This window comes from Camelus bactrianus, chromosome 5, assembly GCF_048773025.1.
Source record: "Camelus bactrianus isolate YW-2024 breed Bactrian camel chromosome 5, ASM4877302v1, whole genome shotgun sequence".
Lineage (NCBI taxonomy): Eukaryota > Metazoa > Chordata > Mammalia > Artiodactyla > Camelidae > Camelus > Camelus bactrianus.
In genome coordinates this window covers 85,835,094-85,862,007 of record NC_133543.1, presented here as the reverse complement: position 1 = coordinate 85,862,007, position 26,914 = coordinate 85,835,094, and the positions used below count along the sequence as shown (strand labels likewise).

Below are 26,914 nucleotides of genomic sequence, written 5' to 3'. Positions count from 1 at the left end.
TTCTTGTACCAATGTCTGTCTCAAAAAAAGCATTGCAACTACTTAAATTAGTTCAAAAGGAAATCAGCTTTCCTGTGAAAATGCTCGGGCTAGTTGGAGTGAGTGGTGGGTCTGTGTTTGAGAACACTGAACCTTGAAAGAACATCTGTTTGGCTATTTTGTTAAATGAAACTCAAGTCACCCAGGCTTTACTAATAGCTTCTTTGTGCTTCATGACTTTCCACCACATAAACAAAATTACCTAACACCTCAGTCTATGGCTAAAACTGTCATTTATCAGTTAAAGCCTACAGACAAAGAGTAAACTCGAGGGACTGCAATTCCAGCCTCCCTGTTCAAACCGTTTCCACATTTCAACAATCACTTTCTAGCAGGCTCTCTAAGGACCTCCGGGAAAAGCTGCTTCCTGGGAATGTTTAGTTTACAGGACAGACTGAAGCCTTCACAGGATTTGACCACTTGCTAGGTGATAAAATCTATTCTTCACTGGGACTATTCCAAGCAAAGAGCAGAGGTAGGGGAAAGAGACAGTGATTGCTAACCTCGACTTTGTGCCAGCAGGTCTACAAATTCCTCATTTCCAAAGCAAATTCTCAAAATCAAATTCATTTTAAAAAAATGACCCTACCCTCTGTTGTACTTTTGAGGATTATAGAACTTTAATCAAAAGAACTTCAGAGATTGTCTAGTCCAATGGTTTTCAAATCTCTTTTAGCCCTGGAACATATTCTTAAAAGAAAATTTCCCACCTGGGTGCCAATCTGTAAAATACATAAAATAGAGCTGTCTTGATTGAAACACGGGTAGGAGACCCAGAGCTCCACCCTTCACCAACCCCCAATCCAGAGGTGGCTCCTCTGGTCTCTGGGATCTTCTGGGAACAGGATGGGTCTAGTGCAACTTCCTCCCTTTACCCAATGCTACGGCCAAGGAGCCCCTGCACATCCTGATAGGTCACCTCTTCCTGGATAATCTCAGAGTCAAACAGCCAAGAGGTACAGCAATTCTAAGGAGGTTTGGATTGGCAACTTTGAGAAACTGTCATGGTATCTTCTAGATCATTCAATTAGTATTCAATCTAAGCTCTCCCAACCATGAAAACAGAACTGAGGGACCCAAAGTTGGGGCGGGGGCAGACAGCAGTGGGTGGTAGGTAGACATGCACTCCTATAAAAGGGGCAAACATACGTGGTGGTCTGAGGTTTCATGGACCTGGAGCCATGGGAGGAACGTGCTCAGTGGTCCTTGAAAGGGAATGTTTCCAGCAGAGCACCTGGCAGGTATGCAGGGGAGGGAGGTAAAGATTAGTAGTTTATCCTAGGTCAGGTACCACCTTTAGGGCCATTTCCAGACCTGTGTGGACACCTGCTCTTTACAGAGGGGGCAGCCTGGAGGGCTGATCAGGAAGCCCGTGGTGGGCACCTGCACAGCACACAGCAGTTGGCTCCCACACTTCTCATTTGGTCCTCACAACAACCCTCTGAAGTGTAGGAAAACATGATCCTCATTTTACAGTGAAGGAAACTGGGAGTTAGTGAGGAAAAGTGGCTTGCACAAGGTCAGCTGCCTGTAAGAAGCAGGGCCAGAGGCAGTGCTATTTCTACTGCAGCACGATGCACACAGCAGATACGGGAGAAACCAATGTTTTCTCAGGAAGCATTATTTTAAATTCCTCCTGAACTCTTTAAGGATTCTGGTAGCTGTGTGATTTCTCAGCAGCTGGGTAAAGTGAGGACAAAAAACAGCAGTAGCTACAGCAGAGAGGAAAGGATGAGGTGCTACTTGCAAACCCACAAAGATCTCTCTTATAGGAAGAGATCTTCCCAGCAAATGGAGGGGCTGTGATGAGATAAGGGGACAGAAGGAGGTCAAAGAGCAGTGCCAAGCAGGGAGGCCCCTCCCAGGGAAGGTTTTGTGATCTCAGAGGCAGCACAGCATAGTGGCCAAGAGCCAGATTGCTATGGTTAGAATCCTGGCCTGACCACACCGTGCCTCAGTTTCCCTAACTGAAATAAGTATGACACTAACGGTATCTACTTCATAGCATTGTTGTAAGTTTCCTAAATCAATGTCAGTGAAGCTGCTAGACTGTGTCTGATACATAGCAAATGCCACATGGGGATTTGTTAAAGTCCCTATCAGGCTGTAAACTCCTGCTGCAGGTGCTCACAGATAAGCGGTAAGCAATAGCTACTATTTGAAATTCTAAAATGAGTTTACAAACATCCTAGCTCTCTGCTTGCCTGAAATTTTGGTTATTGTAATCCCTGATCCCATGACTTGATGTGCCCGATTTTTTTTTTCCTTTGACAGAGGCACTGGAGACTGAACCCAAGACCTTGTGCATGCCAAGCACACACTCTACCACTGAGCTATGCCTCCCACCCCTATGAGTCCCACTTTATGACCAGATTTTCCCCTACTCTTTCCTGACTTTCTTTTCATCACTCTTACTGCCTGGCCAAGCCCCTGATTCCCCGGGCTCATCTTTCTGAGCCCACTTCATACACTATGCGACTTTTCAATTGTTCTTGTAGCACATAAAACAGTGTTCAAGTCTGTCATACTGAAATTCTGTCAACAGGGGGAGCTCAAAGAATAGCTTAAAATAAAATTATCCAAATTCAGCAAACTTGGACAAAAAAAAAGGAATAAAATCATTCTGATACAACTGTATGATTTTGTTATTAATCAGGAAGTGGGAGGAAGTAAATTCAGAGTAAGATAAGTAGGCAGTGTTAATGAGACTTTTTTTAATAGTGGAAGATGAGTTATTCTGTCTCTAGAGAAAGCCAAGTAAAGATTTTGATTTTATATTCATTCACAAAGATGGACAATGTACTGAAGAGTTAAGCTATTTAGATTTATTCTCATTCCACTTGTTTTACTGAAGAAAAGTTTAGAAGCACTGTGCTTCGTCTATTCAGAGTTAGTAAATACTTGTCAGGGAGGTTATGCTGCATCAAACGCTATTTGCAACTCTGGCCAAAATTCCAGGGAGATTTGGGTGGGCTTTTATCTGTAATGGGCTAATGTTTCAATTAGGAAGTTTGGGAAACTTTTATGGATTTCCACAAGGTGGGAAGAATGATTCCTACTTGTTTGGTTTACAAGGATACCCTTAAACTCAAAAGCTTTTTTCCTGTGATATCTCAGCTGAGAGACCCTGAGCCAAGGTTCTACCGTGGAGGAAAGCTTAGCTCTTCCTCGCTGGGGCTGTGATATTGGGTAAAAAGATCTTTAAGACATGATTAAGGGAATGAAAAATTCTCGGAAGGGAAAATGTAGAGCATGAAACCTGTAATGATGGATCTTCGTGGATTCGTGGGATGGGCTAGACTGACTATAGTTGCATGCCGGATTTATAATGTGCTTTTTTTCTTCCAAACAATTCAAAGAGATTTCTCATAGGAGCTGTGACTATAAAGCCAAGAGATTGGATCCATACCAGTCACACCAGAAGTAAGCCTCATTGCTCTAGAATGGCCTCGTGGAGGTGGGCTGACATATGCAGTTTCTCTGAGCAGGGAGCATTGGGCATTACTACTCGGATCTCTGAGACAGAAAAAATGCAGTACTTCTCCATCAGATCATTTGTCAAGGATCACAATTTCAGTCACTGTCAGAATGGACTTAAACTCAGGTTTTCTAATTCCAAATGTGTAGGGCACAGACATGCTCTAGGATCTAGGCCAACTAAATAGATAATTTCCAAAGCCACTTCCAATCCAGGATTCAATCACTCTATCATGTATCGACTCAAACACTCAGGCTGCATCAGTTTATTCTTTTAATCAATTCATCCAGCAAAATGCCAACCTTAGATAGAAGAGGTATCAATTGATATCATCGTAAAGTATTAGAATTATTTTTCACCTGTGTTTTTCACATACCATGTCATGATGTTCAAGACTTACCTCTTATCTGTGGAAAATGAGTGATTTTTAAGATAGTCTATAGTAATATAGGACTGACTCAAGAAATGACAGCACACTTATAAAATGCAATACAATGCAACCACTTTAAATCATGTTCTCCAAGAGTATGTAAGGTTATAAAAAGTTGTTCACATCACATCCCTATATGATAAAAAAGCAGGTTTTAAGACAATGTGTATACATATGTATACATACATATATATACTTTTAAAGCAATATATACATAGATTGAATTCTAGAATGATGTGAACAAAAACATTAATAATCATTTTCTTAGAAAGGTGTTATACATAAATTCGATTTTCCTTTTTTTAAAACAAAATTCCCGCAATTATCAAACTTTCCATTTGTGATCAGAGAAACATGAATTTGACTTTATAAAAAATATAAAGGGCAATTTAAGAGCTTCGTAAAAAGAAGATACTATACGATTATTTCCTAGAAAAGTTCCTTTGGAGAAAACATTTCCTACCTCATTTCCTTTGTTTCCAGTACTAGACGACTTCATTTCCTTTGGTTGCTTTGCGAAAGGAAACAAGAGTGTTTAGATAGAGAAGCATTAGCAACTAAATATCAAGTTAGGTGTACCTATTATAGGAGCTTTCTTGGCCACAATTTTGACTTCTAGAACAGTAGCTCAGATGTCTACTAATTCATCGAAACCTCACACGGCTGCCCAGATTTGACAGAAAGGAGCTTCCTGTTTCACCTCATGGGATGTCATTTTAGAAACTTTCATTGAGATAAGGGAGCAGGTTGGCATAAGACTGTTTTTCAGCCACATTTCGGAAAGCGGAAATCTTATTGAGAAGTTTCAGAATCTATTCAGCACGCTGTTGTACCCGAAAAGCATCATCTGAGCAAAGCTGTGATGATTCCCATGCTTACGAAATCAAGTCTACCACACAGGCCTGGGGAAATAAACAATGGGGCAGGGTGCCACGTAGTGCAGTGAGCTACTAAATGCCACACGAGCGGGAGACACAGAGGTGTTCATGGCACAGATTACATAACGGGAAAAACAAGGCAGAAAATAAATCAGTGTGTGCAATCTGATACCACTTAAAGAATATATATATAAAAAAGAACGAAGACATACAAATAAGGATGTCAATAGTGTTATGTCAAGGTGTTGGGATCAAAGGTGATTTTTACTTTTTAAAACTTTGCTTCTCTGATATTCTATATTGACTTTTGTATTAAAAAGTGATTAAAAGTATTATGTAAAAGACAATATATGTAAAGAATGCTTTACAACTAAAGAAGTACCACGAAAACTAAGGTTTTGTTATTTTATATATTATACTTGCTGGAATAGAGACCTAACCACCTTTTTGTATGTTCCTTGTCCTTCCAAGTGACTCTTCTGGTAGACAGATGTCTCTAAATAAAGGGCCACTTAGTGCTTTACTTATGAACAAACATTGACCATTATTGAAAGTTACCTGGGGATAGGAATTGAGCTTAAGTAAAAAGAGTGCTAGTTATAAGGATGTATAATATATGACTCCTCATTCTATTTTATTTATTTAGCAGTCTCATTCAGAAGGATTCAGTCAAAAAGAAATGTACTCTTCAATACAGAAGACCAAATGAAAGAAGTAAAAAATGAAAACCAGCATAAATTTATACGTATGGATATCTTTCTGTTAACATAAAGTTTGTCTTTTAGAAAGTAGACCTTTTGAGGCTGATTCAGTGGCGCCCCAATTGATGGGTGACGTGTTTTTTGGCAAGATAAGCAGTGGGGGTCTTTGGGAATCTAAGAACTATGCAAAGAATTAGAAAGAAGGCAGGAAGAGAACTCTAGGTCAAGAGGAAGTGGTAAAAACAAGAAGCAACAGGATGAGGCGGGGTCAGCTTTCTAGAAATGTCAAGGCCAACTGCGTGCAACTCTCATACCCAGGAACATACTATTCCCCAAGCTTAATCCTCCTGAAATGAAAGGGCCTTTAGCTAGACATGTCAGTACTGGATGTCGCTTGGGTAGATTTAAAAAATGAAGCCGGGAATGCCTAGCCACTCACTATAAGGAAGACTGATTGTCTGTCATTATCATCACAGTATTTCGACCATTTATGACATATATTTAGGAATGACATCACCATTGTTAAGAACTCAGATTTTCTGAGTTAAGGTTCATTTTTTTTTTTTTTTTACCATTTTAAATTCTTCAATGATGGCATGTTTTATTTCTCAATTTGGCCCATAATTTACATAAGAAGCACTAAAGAACAAAAATCATTACATTATAAGGCCTATTAGATTAGATGTGCCTGACTGGGGGGTAGGGGGAAAGCTTGTACAATTTTACTGCCAAACTCACCAAGTGTCGGAATTCTACAGAGAGACTCCCATTGGAAGATTCTTCAATGGACATGGCTTTGACGTGAGTTCCACAAAGCACAAATCTTCGATTGCTAGAGAGAAAATCTTAGCTATTTATGTGGTCCCAGGTAAAATATATTTATGAGAACAGCAAGAAATTTCTAAAGTAAATGTCTTACCTTAGAGTTGAAACATTCCTGTAAAATCAAGAAGATTCTTTAAAATGTGTTCTTTAATAGATCTAATAAAAACTTTCCTATGATACTTTAGAAGATAGTATATAAAATTTCATTTCAAGTCTTTATAGTAAAATTTTTAAAGTGAGACTTCATTGGAATTCTGTTAAATGTTTGAACTTCAAAGTCAAATATTTGAAGTACTGTGATATGTAATGTTAGAGAAGTAAACTGAAAAGTTTAAAATTATTCTATAAAATAAGGACAATTGTTTTTAAAAAGCCTTACACTTTTCATGTTTCAGAATGAAATTAGAAACTTACTTGTCAATTGATGCTTTCACCTTTACCTGATAGTTTAGTTCTGGTAATTTTATTAGTAGTCTGGAAAGACACATAAATAAGGAATTAAAGATAGTAATTTACATGACAGCCTTTTTATATTTTAAGAGTTAAATATATTTATGGCAAATACATATAAATCAAAATTACATCATCTCCTATTATATGTTAACGTGTTTTAAAAATGTCCAATTCCTGTATAGTTTGCCATGTTACTAATACTGACATCAACTATTTGGTATCACACGTACTTGGGAAGTGTTTCCATATTGCTTCAGTTGATTCGTGTTGGATAATATATTGGCTAGGTTAGAAAAATAGCTATATATTTTGGCTAAAGTTCAAATCTGGATTAAATGTATAAATATAAGAAAAAATTTTTGCAAGTAGATTAATGTGTTTCTATTGTATTCTCATATTATAAAAAATAGAAAAATATTGTAAGCTTGGTAAAACTGAATGTTCTGATGATAACTGTTTTATGGTAAAATACTGAAAAAGACTAGGACTCTGGTAGAAGGTGGGAAATTCCACTTTAAATGCATTTGCAGTCTTTAAAGACATTTAAGTAACAGCAAAAACGTTCATAACTAAAAAAGATGTAACTTCAAACAAACAAGTGATTAAAGGTCAGAATAACAATTCCTTTAATTCCTTCTTCTGGTATCAGCCTTCCTTTACTCCTTAGCATTTCCCAACTCTTCTGCGCTGCACCCTCTCTGTAGGTACAGTTGGGTTTCAGAGATATTCATTCAATCACTCACCTACTCATTCATTTACTTATGTACTCATCCCAAACCTGGTTCATTCACTCAGCATGTATTGAGCTCCTCATATAAACCCAGTACAGCCCTGGGCACTGGGAAACTGGCGTAGTGAAGATTAGGGGAGGGAGAAGCGTGAACAGGGCTCTACATAAAAGGAAGAAGTCCAGCCATATAGTTGGAATATAGAGAATGGTGATAAGCAACTGATTGGCATTAGAGAAATACAATCATAGATAATAAATAGCCTAAACAAAACAAAAAGAATGCAACAAAGTTTTCTTAAAAATTCTGCCAGGACTGGTTTCAGGGCTCGGAGTATGGGTGTAGCTGTTGGTAGTCAGGGGTGAAAAGGTCATATGAAGTAAGGCCAGATGGTTTCCCTCTCTGCTTTCCTGTCTGTCCCACTTCAGGAAGGATCTGATTCACTGTAAGATGCTGATGACAAAAGGGAGTCCCATGTCACCCTCTCCCCTTGAAACAGGAGGATGGAGTGCTGTGGTAGAGAGGAGTTTTAGGGAAAATCTTGAATACATTTTTTTTTCAATTGTAGTATAGTCAGTTTACAATGTTGTGTCAATTCCTGGTGTACAGCATAATGTTTCAGTCATACATATATATACACATATATTTGTTTTCATATTCTTTTTCATTATAGGTTACTACAAGATATTGAATATAGTTCCCTGTGATATACAGTATGAACTTATTGTTTACCTATTTTATATATATTAGTTAGTATCTGCATATCCCTAACTCCCAATTTATCCCTTCCTGCCCCCTTTCCTCCCTGGTAACCAAGTTTGTTTTCTATGTCTGTGAGTCTGTTTCTGTTTTGTAAATAAGTTCATTTGTCTCATTTTTTTTGATTCCACATATGAGTGATATCATACAGTATTTTTCTTTCTCTTCCTGGCTTACTTAGAATGACAATCTCCAGGTCTACTCATGTTGCTGCAAATGACATTTACTCCTTTTTATGGCTGGGAAGTATTCCATTATATAATGGAATATATATATACCACAACTTCTCTATCCAGTCATTGGTCGATGAACATTTAGGTTGTTTCCATGTCTTGGCTATTGTAAATGTAGCTGCTATGAACATTGGGGTGCATATATCTTTTCAAATTAGAGTTTCCTCTGGATATATGCCCAGCAGGGGGATTGCTGGATCACAGGGTAAGTCTATTTTTAGTTTTTTGAGGAATCACCATAGTGTTTTCTGTAATAGCTGCACCAAACTACATTCCCACCAACAGTGTAGGAGGATTCCCTTTTCTCCACACCCCCTCCAGCATTTATTGTTTGTGGACTTATGATTGATGGCCATTCTGACAGGTGTGAGGTGATACCTCACTGTAGTTTTGATTTTCACTTCTCTGATAATTAGCAATATTGAGCATCTTTTCATGTGCCTATTGGCCATCTGTATGTCTTCATTGGAGAATTGCTTATTTAGGTCTTCTGCTCATTTTTGGATTGGGTTGTTTGTTATTGTCATTAAGTTGCATGAGCTGTTTATATTTTCTGACTGAATACCAAGTAAAGGATCATCTATCAAGACAGTGGGGAACAAGGTACAGTGAAGAAGAATGGAGACCCAATAATTAGGTGGAAGAGGAAGGCAGAACACCCAAGCCAGGGACTGATGGTCTATGCCTCTGGCAATCGGTTCAAACAACATGCCAGGTAGTGCCCATTCAGGGATCTCTTCCACTCAGAACTTACACAGTGTTGTATGTTAATTACATCTCATTAAAATGAAACTAAACTAAAAATGCAGTTCCAACAGTGATCTGTGATCACGGATGCTGCCATGGGATCCTAAATCACTGTCTATCATCCATCATCACTTCTTGTACTAGTCTGGAATTTCAGCTTTACAGAGGTGAATTCTAGTGATTAGGAATTTAAAGCTTCGGGGCCTTGGAGATTGAGGCATGATGAAACTCTTTGAACATTTGATGTCAAACTCATTATTTTAAGTGTCATTAGGGAAAGCTATGTGTTTTGGTTTGCTCACGCTAATGGAAAGGATCAGATACACAGATAAAGCAGCAACATAATAATTTTTTTAAAAATCAGGTGCATAGTAAGAATATGCTGAAAATCATAGTGTTGAGAATTTTCACAGAAAATCCAATAAGCTAGCTGTAATCACAGGGGAAGAATGTGCCAATATATTTCCTGGATAGGATATTCAAACCTTTCCATAGTCTGTCCCCAATCTATCTACTCACTTCTCTCTCCCTACTCACGGTGCTTACAAAGCAGATGCAGGAAGTCGTCATTCTGTAGCCTTACTCTCCTACACTCCACTCTCCTTCCCCTCTGCTCGTTCCTCAAGGTCCTCCTCACCCTGACCACGAGGCATTCTCCAGTCTCCCCAGTCTCCTTGCTAGTCAGTCTCGTGAGCAGTTAATTCCATGTTGCCTGATACTGTGACTTCACACTTCCATGCTAATAACTCTCATGTCCTCGATTCACTGTCACACTCTTTACAAGCAGGGCTCTCCCATTACCATTTCTGTGGGCATTTGCTATAGCTTAGTGCTAGGCATACAGGAGGCACTCATTGAAGACTAGCTGAATGAAAGGCATAGTGAGAGAAATTAGCCTCAATTACGCAGTGGCTGGGGCACCGTAAATGTGAAATGACAGAATACATTCTGCCTACCTTAGCTTTACAGTAAACTGAATGAGAGTTTTGAGGACCATCGGCCTCTGAGGGTGGGTTGGCATGCATGGCTGTCGTTCAACCACAAATGAGCTAGAGTCAAAGGGGAAAAAAAAAACCGTGTCATTTGAAAACACTGAAAGTATTGACAGGCTAAAAACCACAGAGGAACAGGATGCTGTCCTTTTATAAAATCCAAATTTTCTCCACTTTGAAAACATTCAAACCCCCGTTAAGCTCAAATCTTTCCAAGATTTCCCATAAATAATTACCGGGAGATGGGAACGACCTAAAGATTGTCCCTAAGTGACAACAGTAAATTCTGGTTATACTTGAGTGAAGAATAAAAGCCCCAGCCTATTTTTATCATAGAAAGTTAACTTCATGCCATTTTTGAGCTAGATACTAGGATTTCTTGTACATATTAGTATTTTTTTGTCTTTAGATGAGCTTATAAACATAAACATGTTCTCCACCCTTCATTTCTCGGATATGTACTTTAAAAGAAATCCTTGGAACTTTCTTTTTTAAAATATGAAAAATGAACTTTGGGTAGGTGATGTACTTGGCTCATGAAAAACGGCGTTAGCTGGTGGGAGAAGCGTTGAAGGGTAGAAATGTTGCTGGCACTCTCTGGAGCTTTATTCACTTCACCCTGAGGCTCACTAACACTTCCCAAACCCCTTCTTCGCCTTAACACCAAAACCCAAGCCACGTGTCCTTCTGACTCCACAGGACTGAGGCTGCTGTGAGGCATTTAAATGGAAAACACTTGACTTACTTCTTAAAGAGGTTGTAGATCAGGAAGGTGACTCTTTCCAGCAGATGTGCTCTTTGCAGTGGGATGGGATCACCTTCATACGTCATTTTGGTAGATTGCTCCTCTAGTTTCTCCAACTGCCTTCTGAGTTGGAACAGACTTTCTGCCAGCAGTGTAAAGCTATTGAACAGCAAATGAAAATGGAAGATAGTTTTTCACCTAACAGATTACCAATTTCACTGTTAACCATATTTAGCAAATACTAAATTATTAAATAATTATTAAATTAACTAAATTAATCACTTAATTCCATTCAAGATTAGGGACAGTTTTTATGTTTATTTCCTTAATCCAGTTTTTCTCTAAAATGCATGGAAGATGTTAACATTTTCAGATTTTTACTTTCAGTTATAGACAAGAAATCATTTAGGAAATTTTGTCAGCATCTAGAACCAAATCTCTTTTAATTATCCTTTGTTTAAAAGTGTTAAACACATATATTTTTACAATATGGCACTCACTAAGGGGGAAAGAAAGAGCAAATTTAAAACTCTGAAAATACATGATATAAAGAAAGTTATGTGTAAGAATACCGAAGAAAAAAAAATATGACCTATATATATATATATATATATATATTTTTTTTTTTTTTGTAACAAATCCTAAGTATTAGCCAAAAATTATCGATGGATCTCTCTGGAGAAATGTATCTGCTTGGAGACTGACTTGCTCCGTGTGATCTTACCTTGGAAGTGGAGGTGGCAGCTTGGGCTGGAAGTCTAGGGAAGAGGGAGATGAAAGGCACACAGAAGGGCCTCCGACTAAGAGGAGGCAGCCTGTCTCAGCAGACTTTTAAGTCCACATGGCTTTGACAGCAGCTCTTTCTACTTAAAGTGTATTCCCCAAATAACATTGCGGAAAGAATCGCCAACCCCCCATGGAGTTTGTCATGAGCACCATTATCTGCTGAGCTCTTTACTGCTCCCTTTGTTGTTTACCTTGTTTTCACAACAATAGAGCACAGTGAGGTCAGAGAATCAAAGTATCTCCCCAAGGAAAATCAATAGATTTTAAAAAGAGCCCAGTTACTTTTCTTGAGAAGAAGGCCTGGAGGTGCAGAGCTCTTTGTGCAAACATGCCCAGTTACTACGTATTTTCATCGTATTGCATTGCACCCTTTGAAAGCAATTTTCAATTTCAGCTGAACATTTTCCTTCTTTTTCATTATATTTTCTAATTGCTTGTTCACTCAGTTTTTTATTTTGCATTGATGAGGTGGAATCCCTATCAACCTTTTTTCTCTTTTAGTACAAAGGATAGTGTCTATACATGATTGTACGTGCACATGTGTATCTAGGCAGGGGGTGCCATGTTGTGTTAGCTTGAGAGTTTCCATTTAAGTGAAAACACAAAACTAATGTTTAACTCTGACATCTTAAGTACTCATTTAAAAAATGAGATCTAGCTTTTGAATCTAGTGTTTCTCATGCCCTTCAAGAAAGGCATTTTTTAGTGCTGGTTTGAAAAATTCATTTAAGCCTTTTAAGATTGATGTATTAAATGAAAAAATTAAGCAATATTTATTTATTCTGTAGATTTCTATAGATGCTTTCCTTTTCTCCCCAAAAGAATGAAAATTAAGAACACTTAGACAATTACATCTATTTGTTTTCAACTGTGGAGTTCCCAGCTGCTAATAAACCATCAACAGGCTGAATGAATTGCTGTTTGGGTCTAAGCCTGCCATCTCTGGTGGGGCGACACTGAAGTTTTGTACTTCCTGTGGTTTTCACTAGAATCTAAACTCAATTCGCTTTACCAGTTTTGCAGTTGGTCGAGCCCACTGTGGAGTGGACCTCCGATGCAGGCGATCTGCTGCCTTCTCTTCCAGTCCTGCAGCTCTTCCACCAGCATGCTGTTCATTAACAAGTCCGTCTCATTCACGATTTGCGTCATCTTACTAAGGGCTTCCTAAAAACAAAGGTGACTACTGAAAAGATTTTTATGACACACAACCATAATCACTCATAATTCAACCTGTAAACAATTTGTCTGACTTGGGAAATAAAGGCTTGGTTAAAATCCTGACCAAATATTTTCACTAACTACTACCTTCTATTTGCCATAATGCTGCCTTTTCAAATAATTAAATTATCACAATTCAATAATGCCATGAAGAAAGAAGCCTGATCAGTTAACATTCCCATAATGTCTCGAAACAGTCTCATAATGTCAATTAGTATAAATACATTAGATTGGTAATTCCTGTGACAATATTGAATCCTGTTGTTATAAAGCCATATATATGCTTTTTAAAAGGCCATTTGTAAATTGAATTTACATTCTTAGAAATATGTTTATGCCTTTATTTTTAAATGTACTGACTAAAACTTGAGTCTTCCTGTGTTAGTTTTTATTACTATGTTACCTGCGTTTGGGAGGCACAGTGGAAGAACATAACCTTCAAAGGCCTAGGGATTAGAAGATGTGAATTTCTAACTTGACTTTGCCACAAGCTGTGTGAATTTGGACAAACCATTTAACTTTTTTAGAACTTGGTCTTCTGATCTAGACAATCAGGTGAATGGACTAAATTATTTCCAAGGTTCCCCCTCTCCTAAAATCTTATTTCTAAAGTAGAATAAGATGGTAATGCATAAAATGTATAGCATAGATTTATTGTGCATAAAAGCATTATTTGGGTTTAATATATGCATGTTTAAAATCTGACATATAAATCTTTAAGTTTATAATTAATTTAGGGTGAAAAAATTTACGTTTGTGTTTGCACAAATTCCTGCACAAAAAAATGAAGCCAAACTTTTAAAAATAACCTATTGATTTCTCAGTGACTGGTTAAATTTCAATTGTGTCTGTTTTCAAGGAGAGGTAGAAAATTGAAATAGACATGTTTCCCCTCTTTTAAAATATGTTTATTGTGCCAGAAAAATGTTCTTCCTCTCCTTGGGAGGAGGTCAGATTGAACATGTTCAGTCATCGATGGACTATCCTGAAGTCTAGGAAACTACCTGTCACAATATCATTTTTCAGAATAGAAATTGGAACGCTTATTTTTCCAGTAAAGTTTTAGTAGTCATCAAGTGGTATTTTAATTATGCATGTGCAGTAGAACCCATCTCAGCATGTAAGTACAGCATGTCTGAAATAGAGGCAAATAAAAATTGTGTAAAATGTTCACCTTGAAGTTAACAGTAGCTACAGAACCAGCACCACATACATAAGAGAAACAGACTCTAGAGAGGTCCTGCTTTATAAACGTAGGTAGAGAAACATGGCAAATGGTACAGTACTCTTCCTAGAAACACTGCTGTTTATTCATTCGGCGTAAATGAAACTGATAAAACCCAAGAGCTTGTTTTTTTTTAAGTAGGACTAGATATAGAAAAAAAAATTAGGCAAAAAGCCAAATTAAAGTTCTTTACTAGCCTTTCTTTTGAAGTCAAGACTGTTCAGCATTTCTTGCAGAGTCAAAACTTCCTGATTCATTAGAGCACTGTTCTTGTCACCCTGATCTGTAAGGGAAAGGAGATCAGAGTTAGAGTCCCCTCCTAGCCAAAGCCCTCTGTCCTGAAAGCCACCTCGACTGTAACGTGCCTTCCTAAGATCCCACGATGCAAGAGCCTAAATGGGACCATTAGTGATGAGCTTGGATGTAAATGCCCGTCTGCTTGTTTTGCCAGGAAGAATTACAACCAAGCAGACCAAAGAGGAGCTCTCTGTCTTACAGACCTCGAGAAAAGACCATCCTTCACACCATGTTCCTTTTGGAGGCAGGGAGAGAGGAGACAAAGTTTTTATAATGGATTCCTTATTAGATCGTCTCTACATTGATAATGACCTTGGTTGGTTGGCATAAGTAAGGGTAGGGGACCATGATTAGATTAGACCATAGTCGACTCCTTCTGATGCCTTTTCAACCGCCTGGAAGAGTTGTGGTTTTACCTACTGAGGCTCAGGAACTAATAAAGACCAAATCCTTTGCGTTCCCTTTTTCTTTGCAAAACAGGCTAGCCTCACAGTAAAACTAGAAGAAGTGTGAAAGAGTTGCAAATTAACCAAAATGATTTCTCCTCTTAAATGGCTGACATGCAATAAACACTGTTTATATCTAGACAGCAGAATTTTGTGTGATTTTTAATTTTGTGATGCTTTACTTTCCAAATATCCTATAGTGAATCACATTTCTACTTTTTAATTTTAAAAATTATATTTAAAAAACTCACCTATTGATATTAGTAATTTCCTGATTCCTGTTAGGCAAATTATTACTTTTGTTAGTTTTGATAATGATATTTTGATTTGATAGAACGTTCTTAAGTTTTTGGAGACGCATGCTGAAGTAGGGGTGATTTCTCATGAGCTTTATAGTTTACTTTGAATTCGTTGGTAAAAAATATTCGTACAAGGACAGAAAAGAAAGAAGCAAAATACTGTCCTGCAATCTCTCTTCAATTAAAAAAAAGATTAATTTACCAATTCTGTCAGTGAAGAAGAAACCCTAGTCATGTTGCCTTTATGTCCCTATGTGGAAATATAGACAAGCAAAAACTTACCCATTGTCTGAATTGTTTTATACCTGTAGTCAAATTCATCTTGCAGATCTTCTAAATACTTGGTGTCTTGTTCTGTCATCTTTTTAAAAAAGAAAACATAATCTGTTGTCACAATTAAGCATGTCAATGAAAAAACATCATTCATCATCAGTATTTCAAAATACATTGACACTTCCAGTCTCTAATAATATCCTAGGCTAACTGTATAGAATCTATATTTGCTAAGGGCTAATTCCCATGAACGCTGAATAACGCTGGAAGAACCAGACTAAATTTGCTCTTCCATTTTCTCTTCCTGAGTGTTCGCAAATCTTTCAGCATCTTGCCTCTTATTTCTCAGTCAGTTCCAAATGATGCTACTAATATACTTTTTACCTGAGAATATGGATAATTTTTCCATTTTAGCCCCATATGACTCTATTAGTGCACTATCTTTTCGCTTAAAGTCTCCATTCTCAACAGCTGTAGTTTATGACAATTCAGTCTAAAATTTTTTTCCTCTCTACTTCTTAGAAAAAAAATTTCCTCCTCTATGTCTCCTGTTCCTTCTGTCATTGAGATTTTTACTTTTCTTCAAACCTGATGATGTTTTTCTCCTCAGACGTAAGAGGGTCAAGATCTGGGCTAAAAGTTTTTCAAGCGGTATTATCTCATGCAGTCCTCATAACAATCCTGTGATGGTGGTTACCCTCACTTTTACAGACAAATAAGCAGAAGTTTAGACATGTGAAGTAACTTCCTTGCCTGAGGACACATGGCTTCTCAATGATGGAGTTTGGTGTGGGAACCCCAATCTCCAGTAAATTGAAATTTAAAAGCTTTCCCCAAATAAATCTTTTCTAATATGAACATAGTGTGTGAGAGATACTTCTAACAAATTACCCTATGATTTCTGTATGCACTCACTCTGGGCACATGAGAGAAAGGTGCATGGTTAGTTGTACAGGGACAATAGCTAGTCTTTCCTGGTATCTCTAAGATCACTCACCTGCACACTATTCTTAATGGCAGCCACTTTGTGCTCCACATTCCTCTGTCTTTCTGAAACTGAAGAACTTTGCAAGGATTTTTCCAGAGGTCCCTGGAAAAACAACATCCTGAAATTTTAATAGTGTTGATAAAACAGGTTTATGATGAATGTAGTATATATAATACACTTGGAACTGAGGTTTGGATCAGAATTCTCTACAGCCTTTAAAAACCATGCTATACGTGGTATTGGCACAAAAACAGACATATAGATCAATGGAACAGAATAGAAAGCCTAGAAATAAACCCATACTCCTACGTGTGTGTGTGTATGATTGATACATCTATATCATATCCATATATTTGACACTGGTTTGAATACAAACCAGTGTTTCTTTTGGGGGTAGTATGTGATACCCACAGATTATGTGCAGAGTGATTTTGATGAGCAACTATTCAAGTAAACAGATGTTTCTAATTTGACTGATACCTGACATGTGAAGAGAACACACAAACACGCACATATGAAATGACGAGAGATAAGAGGGCTACAAAAAAAGGACGGCTGAGAATACAAATGAGACTATCATATATTAGTAATAACATCTCAATTTTCACACAAAAAGCACTGAATCAAACTATATTTATTTTAGAAACTTACTAACTTTACATTTTAAATTAAATAAAAATGATACCATCCTTCATCATCTAAAAAATTAGAGTAAATTGTTAAAACTTCATACTTCTCTGTAAACAATATAACGTGACAACAACTAAATCTGAGGAATTTTTAACAGTTGAAAAAAGATACTTGTCTTGGACCTTCAAAAATATAGTGGTGTGATTTACTAAGTTATTTGGAAAATTGATTATTTTTCATACTCTTTCCTTTTTACAAGGATTAACTGAAAAAGCATTCCCAAGGACTCCATTAACTCCTCTACTTTGTCTCTGATGGGGGCTCTGAATTCATTCAGGACAGTGGGATAGAATACGATCTAAAATATGGCAGGGCAAAGCACACTGAATCAATCAACAAGCAAGTATTTACAGAGTTTCTGTAAGACAAAATTCCTGCTTGTGCAGTAGTTTGGATTTGTGGGGTAGGAAATCGGGAACTGCTGAATGGTTTTCAGCAAGATCAATACCTGAGGATAAATGTGCTGAGGGAAGCAGAGCCCAAATGGTTAGGAATTCATCTAAGAGGTGGTTACTATCCTCCTCAACTAATATTGTAAAGACCATGGACCAGAGTGGGACCAGCGGAAACAGAAAAGAACCTATAGATAGGATTCCAGAAGCAAATTCTAGGAAGACTTGGTAGTTATCTCAACAAGGAGGCAGGAAAAAGGAACTATTCAAAGATGATCCCAAGACCGTGACTCCAAGTGACTGGAAGGATGGTGTCACCATTAACATAGGAAGAAGAAGATGGTTGGGAAAAAGACAAGAATTTCTGTCTCAGAAAAATTGAGTTCCCCGGGTGATAACATGATTACAACTTCAGAAAATATTACCTGAACGGGCATGTTGGCTGCAGCCAATATTCTCCTCTCTTCTCTTAAACAATTTGAAATAACCACAGCTACATGCATTGGATTTCCGTGAAATTTTCCCTGGGGGGAAAAAAAGGAGCTTAAATATATATACAATAAAGAAACATCACTACTTGCAAATAAAAAATAATCTCCTGATAAATATATGGAATTATCTGGGATTTGTTTCAACAATCTACTCTATTATAAAGCCACAGAAATTTATATTGTAACTACAGACTCCTATGTGGCATATTATTCTGTCTTCAAAAATTATTTTTAATAATTCAAAATAGTTCTTGAGCACCTCTGTAGGAAAGGCCCTGAACGCACACTCAGGAGGGTCTGCTTACCTTGGGCTTACAGTAAGTTTTACAAGAGTTACTTCTTTGTAAATTATTATGAACCAGGGTGGTCCCTCCTGTTCACTTGTTAACTCTGTGCTTCATGATTTGGCTAAAGTACTTCTTTTAGTCCCTGTTTGGTGCTGCTCATGTCAACTGGCTCATAACAATATCAGTATGCTAGATGAATGTAGTATATATACTCAATAACACACACCAACAACAATATTTTTATGACATCTAAGCATATACAGTTTTTATTACCAAGGCCAATGATGCAGATACTGAATGCAGCCGACGGGCCTAATTCAGCCTTTAGGTGTGTTGTGTAAGTTGAAATACCATAATTCCTTCAAGGGAGCATGCGCTACCCATGGTTGTTGTAGTGTCCACCAGGCACTCGTTTACTTTACCTGCCAGGCCCCTCTAAATGTCTGCGTTTTCTTGGTTTAGAGGACTAATTTGAACACCACTGTCATTTCAGTCAGTAGTGTTAAACTTCTTTGTTACTAGACCTTTCCAAGGCAGGATTAACAGGACGCACAATAAATGTAGACAAATGCATCTATTTAGCTTCCCTCTGCCCTCCTCTCTGAAGGAGGTGCTGATTATCCATGAAATGGCCAAAGAGTCAATAGCAGAAAAGATAAAAATAATAATCCACAAGGTGTAAAATTAATAATCAATCAAAGGTTGATTATACAGACTAGTAAACCCAAATTTCTTTCTAGGATTTCTTTCCTCGCAAGAGGTCATTGGTTGTACATACTTTTATGGCTTTGACCATTGCCACAATTTTATTAGATGATGGCACTCTGGACACCAAATATCTGAGTTCCTGATTTTCCATATTCTATAGCTTTCAAAACTTTCCCCCCTTTAAATCAGAAAACTCCAAAAGAAAAAACCAAAAATGAATTGGCAGAAACTCTTAAAGAAATTAAAATGATGCTATTTATTAAGCAAGGATACCAAATTTCTGATTTCTGCATGCTGACAATTTCAGATTCTCCCTACTTAGAATTTGTTCCTGTTTTTTAATTTTCCTGTCTACTGATTTTTTTCCCCAAATACCTTCCATTTAACTCCCCAAGAAAAGCTATGTTTTCTCATTTTGCCTCTAATTTATTTTTAAAATACTCCACTGATAAAAATAAAGGGCTTCTCCCAGGGCTAATTTGGAGGCGCCGTTATTTATGTAAACTTAAAAACTATTCCCATCCAAGACCAGGGGTTCCTCTAAGACCCTAAGAATCACCATTTGTCTTTGTTTTTCTCGCTGTTACAGTTCTTCCTTGTCGATCATTCAGATACTACCTTTCAGCATTTCTCAACTCCTTTGTCTACACTTTTTCATCTTCCTTTCCTACTTGAACTTTTCTTACCTTCCCTTTCAGATTCAGCTTCCCCCTTGTTTTTTGAGGTTAAGTTATTCATTTTTTCTCCTTCATTAAGATCAAAGCATCACCATTGTTTTTTTCACTTTCCTTTTGCATTTGTCCTTAGTCCTTCACTTAAATGTATAAGACAAAAACATCCTATGGAAAATTGATCACGATAGATTCAAAACCAAATTAGCTCTTTTTTTTGATCAGGTAATTTATTTTTTAATTTTATTTTTATTTTTGATTGAAGTATAGTTGCTTTACAATGTTGTTAGTTGCAGGTGTACAGCGAAGTGATTCAGTTATACACACACATATATATTCTTTTTCAGATTCTTTTCCATTATAAGTTATTACAAAATGTTGAATATAGTTCCCTGTGCTATACGGTAGGTCCTTGTTGTTCATCTGTTCTCTATATAGTAGTGTCCATATGCCAATCGCCATCTCCTAATTTCTCTCTCCCTCCCCCACCCCTTTCCCCTCTGGTAACCATATGTTTGTTCTGTGAATCTCAAATTAGCACTCTTAATTTTCATATCAAAGATATCCTTATGTTCACCTTTCAATCGTTACCATATATATGGACCATTGACACTCCAAAAAAGCAACAACAAAAAAACAAAACAAAAAAATCCACCCTTAAGTGTGTGTTGGTGGGAGGAAGGAAGGAAGGGAAACTGGCCTTTTTTTCGTGTGTGTCTGTCTCTCTTATGTAGAGATACTGCAAATATCTCCCACTCTGTGGCTTGTCTTTTCGCTACCTCTTACTGTCAGTAAACAGAAGATTTTCACTATAGTGAAGTCAAACTTATTAATTCTTCAGTTTACTTTAGTGCTTTTTATTACCTAAGAAATCTTTCCCTAACCTACAGTTATGGAGATTTTTTCATGTGTGTGTGCGTGTGTATGTATGTATGCATATATATATATAGTCTTTAGAGATTTGCCCTTAATTGTTTAATTCACTTGTAGCTTATTAACAATGAGAGGTCCTTTTCACTATGTTCTATACGTATACTCAATTCCAACAATATTTATTGAACATTCTGTTCTTTCACCACTGCTCTGCTGGGCCAACTCTGTCATAAATCAAGTGCCCATATATGGTTGTGTTTGCTTCTGACTCCATTCCATCTTATGGTTCTGTCTATCTCTGCTTTATCAACAGACTGTATTAATTACTAGAGCTGTATAATACATTTTTTATGTCAAGTAGAATAGGTTTTCTTTGCATTTTCACATAAATTTTAGAACCACCTTGGCAAGCTACAAACACACACACACACACACACACACAACCAAGCTGAGAATTTGAACGGCACTGTATCTTTAGATATGTTTGGGAGACTTGGCATTTTTATAATTATGCTCTAATCTATTTAGGTCTTCTTTAATGTCTCTCTATTAAGCATCATTTTCCACAGAGATCTTAGACACTTTTTGTTAGATTTATTTCCATGCAGTTGGTATTTCTGATAATGGATAGTGTCTTTCTTTCCTAATTGCTTATGCTGGTATGTAGAAATATATTTGACCTTTATGTATTGATTTTGAATCCAGCAACTTGACTAAACTCTTAATAATTCTATTACTGTACTATAATATCTTTTATCAATTTTACTAAAAATTTATCTGCAGATTCTTTTGGATTTTCTGCAAACACAAGTCATATCTTATGTGAATACTGATAACATTTTTTCCCTTTTCATTCATCTAATTCCATCAAGATCTCACCTTTATCATATGCCTTGTTTAGAAATAAATTGGTTAATTTCTAAACATAGGGATTTTCTACTTATCCTTTTTCTTTTTTACTGATTTTTATCGATTTTAAAATTCTGATCAGAATAAATACTGTAAATGACTTTAATCACCTAAAACTTAGTAAGACTTCTTTGTGGCCCTGCATATGAACCTTTTGTAAATGTTCCACGTGAGCTGTAGAGAATGTGAATTCTGCACTTGTTGGGTACAAATGACTTATACAGGTTCATTAACCCAACTTTGTTCATTGTTTTGTTCAAATTTCTGAATCCTTGCTGATTTTTTTTGCCTGATTAATTTTATCAATTAGGCATGTTAAAATCTGTTTTGTGAATTTTTCTTCTTGTGGTTCTTTCACACACATTCAGACTTGTTATACATCACTAGTGAATCAAATCTTTCATTATTATGAATTGACCTTTATCTTTAATGATTTTTGCCTTGAAACTAAATTATGAACTATGACATAATGCTTATTATCACTTAGAATTTTTTATTCTTATTGAAATAACTCTTGATTTATTTCAACACAGATATATTTAAAATCACATATGGCATTGTGCATGTATGAAAGGATAAATATACAGGAAATAAATTGGTTAATGTATTCCTAAAACATCTTCACATATTTACAATTCAATTTTTGTGAATCTCTTTTTTCACCTTATATTCATTGGCATTCATGTTTTTTCCATAAAATAATGTCCTTTGGGCCATCAAGAAAGTCAGTGACACAACATTTCTTTAAAATGTGCATCACTATTATCTCCATTCTGTAAGTTTGGATGCTGGCAATTTTCCTGATCTTACCAGAAGTTCTCAATGGGAAGTTTTCAGACAAGAACCAGGACTCACTCACATTCCTTCTGCAAATGGTCCTGTAACTGACTGATGACTGCAGCACTGATGACTAGTGACCTAGTCATGCCACCATGATTGTCAACTACATCACTATTTTAGATGAAATGATTAGGTAACCATTCCGATACATCTCCATAAAGTCACTGAGAACTAAAATATATAGCAGGTTCCCAGATGTCTGTTCCAGAAGATGTCTAACCAGTCCTCTATCTGCTCAACCACCATCCGTACTACTCTCGTTCACTCCCAATAACATCTTTGAAGAAGTTCTTATAATTAGACATGGTTTACAGTTTAAATTAAATATGGTGGTAGCTTTAGCAATTGGCACTGAGGCATGAGATTACAGTGATACACTGCTTTTCATAATCCAGACTCATACACTTGATCCCTGTAAAGATCCATTTGCATTGACTGTAATTTTAAGTCTTGTCAAAGAAAAACACCCCCTCCTCCTTCCCAGCATTGCCTATTTGATTAAACACATATTTTAATTTGTCCTCAATGGCATCATGCTGGAAGTTAAGTGTATTCTGTTCAAAATCAGTGGGAAGTTTCTGATAAATGGATATTCTACATCTTAATGATAATCCTGTGCAATGTAGAATTCATTTATTCCAGCCTCCTATTGTGCTGAGATTTCATTCATCTACTCTGGGAATTTGGCGATTTCTCTTGCCACTGTTGCTTTGTTTATGATAGGCAATCCCTTTTCATGAATCTCAGTAATAAAATATAATACAACTTCTTCTACTTGTTGGCATCTTTCTTTCTTTTTTATATCCTGTAAAGCATTTTATTTTTGCTTTCCAAGAAAATATGGAATTTAGGGTCATCCATCCAGTGACAAATAACTTGCTTAACAAATAGTAAATTTATGCCCTACTGATTCGTCTGCATACATAAAACCTATTTGTTTCAATCCTAAATCATAGTGTTATATTGACAACACTTAGACAGCAATTAAATTTAATGTGTTGTACCTATAGTGCACATAATTCAACTGAAGCGACAACATGAATAGCTGTGACCCAATTTCACATCACAGGAAATGACAATGACATGGTGATTGCAACCTGACAATAGCAATTGAGATACTATTGATTGTAAGATGCATTTTGATTTCAGAGATGTTAAAATGCAGGGGGAAAGGTGTCTTAGAATCAACAAATATGCTGTTTTATTCTCTTTGCTACTTTATGCTAAATTCCTTGGCTTAATTTCAAATTCCTCTTCTATTGCCTTTCATCTAGTTTCTAAATTTGACTTGTCACTACTGATAAAGGTCATGAGAAGGCTTGCTCAAAATAATCTCCATTTGGGTGGCATGAAATCTGAGATCTAGAGTTTCATTCCTTTGAGTTATTTTCCCCGGGACCCCCTTTAAAATGTAAAGACAGGAGGGAGCATTAATACTACATTTAATTAGTTTTCTATGCATTGGGAGGGATTCACCAGATGTGTTCTATGGCTGCAGTGACCTGGCACCTGCAGGATGAGAGCAATGGGTCCGAGAGCAAATAAAAGGGGATGTTTCAGGAGAGCCTTGAAAGAGGGAGGCAGTAGTAGCTAAGGAGGGTGCAGGATTCTGAAGAAACACGTAACCAATAACTATCTGAGCTTGGATTCCTCTACAATCTAACCCCGAGAAGAGGATTCAAGTGCAAGAAGTATACTTTAGAGTAGATCCCCAAAAATCACAGTTATGGGAGTGGATAAGTGAGACAAGGAAGAGAAAGCATCCAGTAAAGGTGTGTTATCGAGCCATTGTCTCAGATGGGCTGGGAACCCTGGGGAGAGGGCAGAGCATGTGACTTTGAGTTATCTACCCAAGGTCTTTGGGAACCGGAGTATTTTTACATCAGCTCTTGTTATCATTAGAGCTAAAGCAAAAAGACACAGACGCTGGCATTTATAAATCCACTTGATTGAACTAAAACGATAAGGCTCAAGGAGATATAAGCAGGGCAGCCCTTGCCTCTGTTATACCAGCTCTCCTCCTAACTTCAATTTGAGAAATTTTTAACTTCTCTTTTTTTTAAAACTACCTGCAACCACACTGCACTCAAATGTTGACATTTCTTCTTCTATGGGATCTCTGGGATATGAAGCAGTTTTCTCCAATTATAGAGTAAAGTATTTTCATTCACATTTTTATTGGCAATCTGCAATCCACTGCACACTTCTGGTTGCCAGCTAGCTCTCTCACCTTTTTTTTAACTCCGAATATCTCTGTTAAATCCTTTTTATTCTTGCCACTTACTGATGTCAAACACACTGGCCAGTTTCTACATGACAGCATGCTCGCAGCTTTATCCTCCTGTGATTTCCTTCTCTTTGTTCTGAGCATATGATTTTTCTTAATGACTTCTACCTAATATTTCCTCACTAGAATCATAAGTGGAGATCCATGGTGAAAGAGAAATTATTAAATTGAAGAAGAGCTAATCTAGTTGTCTTCAAGCTGATTTAGATGTAGAATGGTCAGTCTACTAGATTTAAAAAGCAATTATTTTTCATGATAAGTAAAACAACATGAGGTACCACTAAGCACCTATTAGGTTAAAATTCAAAACACTGACCACACCAAATGCTTGTGACGATACAGAGCAACAGGGATTTACAAACAGCACAGCCACTTGGGAAGACAGATTGGCAGTGTCTTACAAAGCCGAAAATACTATTATTATATGATCCAGCAGTCATGTTCCTAGGTATTTACCCAAATGAATTAAAAGCTTATGTCCACATAGAAATCAGCATACTGATGTTTATAGCAACCTTATTAATAATTGTCAAAACTTGAAAGCAACCAAGTTGTCCTTGAATAGGTGAATGGATAAACAAACTGTGGTACATCTCTATGATGGAATATTATTCAGTAATAAAAAGAAATGAGCTATCAAGCTACATAAAGACACCAAGGAAACTTGTTGCTAAGTGAAAGTAGTCAACCTGAAAAGGCTACATACTGTAGGGCAAAACTATGGAGATGGTAAAAAGAGCAGTGGTTGCCAGAGGTTTGTGGAGAGGATGCAGGGACTAATAGGTGGAGTATGGGGGATTTTCAGGGCAGTGAAACTATTCTGTACAACTCTGTAATGGTGGATATATGACATTAGGCATTTGTTAAAACTCATAGAACCATGTAACACAAAGAATAAACCCTAACGGAAACTATGGACTTTATTCAATAATAATGTATTCTTGGTTCATCGACTGTAACAAATGTACCACACTAATGCGAGATGTTAATAATAGGGGAAACTCTGGCAGGGGGTGGGGAGAGGCTAAGGAGTATATGGGAACTCTCTGTACTTTCCACTCAATTTTTCTGTAAACCTAAGACAGCTCTAAAAAAAAAAAAAAAAACAAGCTTTTTTTTTTTAAATTGTCTTTCTGAAGTTACAGTTCTCAGATATCTTTACGCTATTCCTTTTGTCTGGAATTAACAAATTCAAATGAATAGAGTTGCCTGCCTTTGTTGTTCAGCTTTAAATTCTCTTGTCCCCACGAAGATTTTCTTGATAAAAGAGAACTGAGGTATAGATTCTTAATAGATATAAATTATTAATGCCCTATTTCTATTTATGCTAGAAATAATACATTCATCTTAAAACAACTAGCTAAAAAATTAGCTGCAGGTATAGTTTGTCTTGGTTTATTTTTTAAATTAAAAGAAAATACTTTTTAAAGACATCAAGTATGTCTTCTGCCTGGAAGCAACCTAAATGTCCATTGACAGATGACTGGATAAAGAAGTTACGGTGTATATAGAGAGAATGGAATACTACTCAGCCATAAAAAAGAATGAAATAATACCATTGGCAGCAACAGGGATGGACCTAGAGAGTATCATACTAAGTAAAGTAAGTCAGACAGAGAAAGACAAATATCACATATCACTTATATGTGGAATCAAAAAAATGATGCAAATGAACTTATTCACAAAATAGAAACAGACTCACAGACATAGAAAACAAAATTATGGCTACCAAAGAGGAAGGTGGAGGCGAGGGTAAATTAGGAGTTTAGGATTAGCAGGTACAAACGACTATACATAAAACATATAAAGAGCAAGGTCCTACTGTAGAGCACAGGGAACTATATTCAATATCTTGTAATAGCCTATAATGAAAAGAATATGAAAAAGTATATATATATATATGTATATATATATACATATATATATATGTAACTGAATCACTATGCTGTACACTAGAAATTAACACAATATTGTAAATCAAATATACTTCAATTTAAAAAATATATATATATGTCTTCTGTAAATTCTGAGTCTATTTCCTGCACCATGTGCTATCTCTGTGAAGCCTTAACTCATCCTAGACTGGCTCTGTGAAGCAGCTGGAGACTTCTCCATAATTAAAGTCAGGGGAACCTGAGTTTGTGGCTGTTACTAGCTGTGTGACCTTAGGCAAGTCATTTCAAAACCTTCATTACTTTAACTGCCCCTTAGTTGAGATAATAATAC

General features: G+C 36.7%; 1 protein-coding gene across 1 annotated transcript in view; it reads right to left on the bottom strand.

Moving 5' to 3' along the window:
• STAT4 (signal transducer and activator of transcription 4) overlaps positions 1-26,914 on the bottom strand; it is an 82,339-nt gene that overhangs the window by 16,800 nt on the left and 38,625 nt on the right. The window contains exons 4-14 of the mRNA XM_074364257.1: positions 18,048-18,146; positions 16,550-16,642; positions 15,562-15,640; positions 14,435-14,520; positions 12,807-12,958; positions 11,009-11,167; positions 10,228-10,320; positions 6,766-6,825; positions 6,446-6,463; positions 6,265-6,358; positions 4,411-4,458 (exon numbers count right to left, since the gene is read on the bottom strand). Coding sequence (XP_074220358.1) covers positions 4,411-4,458; positions 6,265-6,358; positions 6,446-6,463; positions 6,766-6,825; positions 10,228-10,320; positions 11,009-11,167; positions 12,807-12,958; positions 14,435-14,520; positions 15,562-15,640; positions 16,550-16,642; positions 18,048-18,146 — 981 coding nt within the window. The remainder of the gene's footprint in view (positions 1-4,410; positions 4,459-6,264; positions 6,359-6,445; positions 6,464-6,765; positions 6,826-10,227; positions 10,321-11,008; positions 11,168-12,806; positions 12,959-14,434; positions 14,521-15,561; positions 15,641-16,549; positions 16,643-18,047; positions 18,147-26,914) is intronic.